General features: G+C 63.5%; 1 protein-coding gene across 1 annotated transcript in view; it reads right to left on the reverse strand.

Annotated features, from left to right (window-relative positions):
- The window catches only part of LOC104075891 (lipocalin-15-like), a gene marked incomplete at its 5' end in the record, with an annotated part of 1776 nt that extends 896 nt beyond the window's left edge, over window positions 1–880 (reverse strand). Inside the window, 3 exons of the mRNA XM_009576555.1 lie at window positions 40–153; window positions 453–517; window positions 741–880. Of these exons, the coding sequence (XP_009574850.1) occupies window positions 40–153; window positions 453–517; window positions 741–880 (319 nt within the window). The remainder of the gene's footprint in view (window positions 1–39; window positions 154–452; window positions 518–740) is intronic.
- Window positions 881–924: the final 44 nt, after the last annotated feature.

Consider the following 924-nt stretch of genomic DNA (forward strand, 5'->3'; position numbering starts at 1 on the left):
GGGAAGCTGTGGGTGCCCATCCCCACTCCCAATACGCACTGAGGAGCTGCATCCCGATGCTGAACTCCTGCTCACTCCGCAGGATCTCATATGTGACGGCGTAGCTGCTGTAGTCCGTCTCCACCACACGCGTGTCCCTCTTCCCTTGTGCTACTAAAGGACCCCAGACAGTGCCCAGTCAGGCAACGCGGCACATCCCGGGCACCTCCGCGGCCCCCGCCAGGGCTCACGGCTCAGGGCCCAAGCCCCAGATTTTATTTCCCTGAGGGGGGTATGAGAAGGGAACCCCTGTGCAATCTGGCGGAGCCGGGCGCCCACCCACAGCACGATCTCTCACCGAGCGATGGAGGCAGAGGGGCCAAACCCACCTCCCACTGCTCCCCGGGCACGGGAGGCCGGTGATGCCCACGCACAGAGTGTCTGTGGCTCCAGCCCCCCCTGCCCACACGTACCCACGTAGTGCCCTGCCTGCCCGTTTTGATGGTAGAGCAGCTCAACCTTTTGGCATCTGTCCGGCCTGGAAAGGGAAAATGGAAACGGCAAACGTGGCTGGATGCCACGTGGGAGGACAGCGGGGAGGCGGGGCAGGGCAGCATCCCTGGGGGACGTGCCAGGGCACAGGCAGGACCGGGTGCCGCGGGGCAGCGGGTCTGTGGGAGGATGCTCCTCACCCAGCCGCCTTGGTGGGGAGGGTAGTCCCCTGGCCCAAGAGGGACACGGCGAGCAGGGTGGGCACTCACAGGGGCCAGACAACGTTCATAGCCAGGTCACCCTCTGGCGTGAAGCTGATGGTGGTGATGGATGACATCATCACGTCCTTCATCTTCAGGAAATCGGAGCAGTTGGAAAAGGCAGCTACAACATGCCACGTCCCTGCAAACTGCAGCAGGACATCACCAGTGGGGTTTGGGAAAGCCGTGAGGA

The sequence above is a fragment of the Fulmarus glacialis genome, unplaced genomic scaffold, assembly GCF_000690835.1.
Source record: "Fulmarus glacialis isolate BGI_N327 unplaced genomic scaffold, ASM69083v1 scaffold8784, whole genome shotgun sequence".
Taxonomy (NCBI): domain Eukaryota; kingdom Metazoa; phylum Chordata; class Aves; order Procellariiformes; family Procellariidae; genus Fulmarus; species Fulmarus glacialis.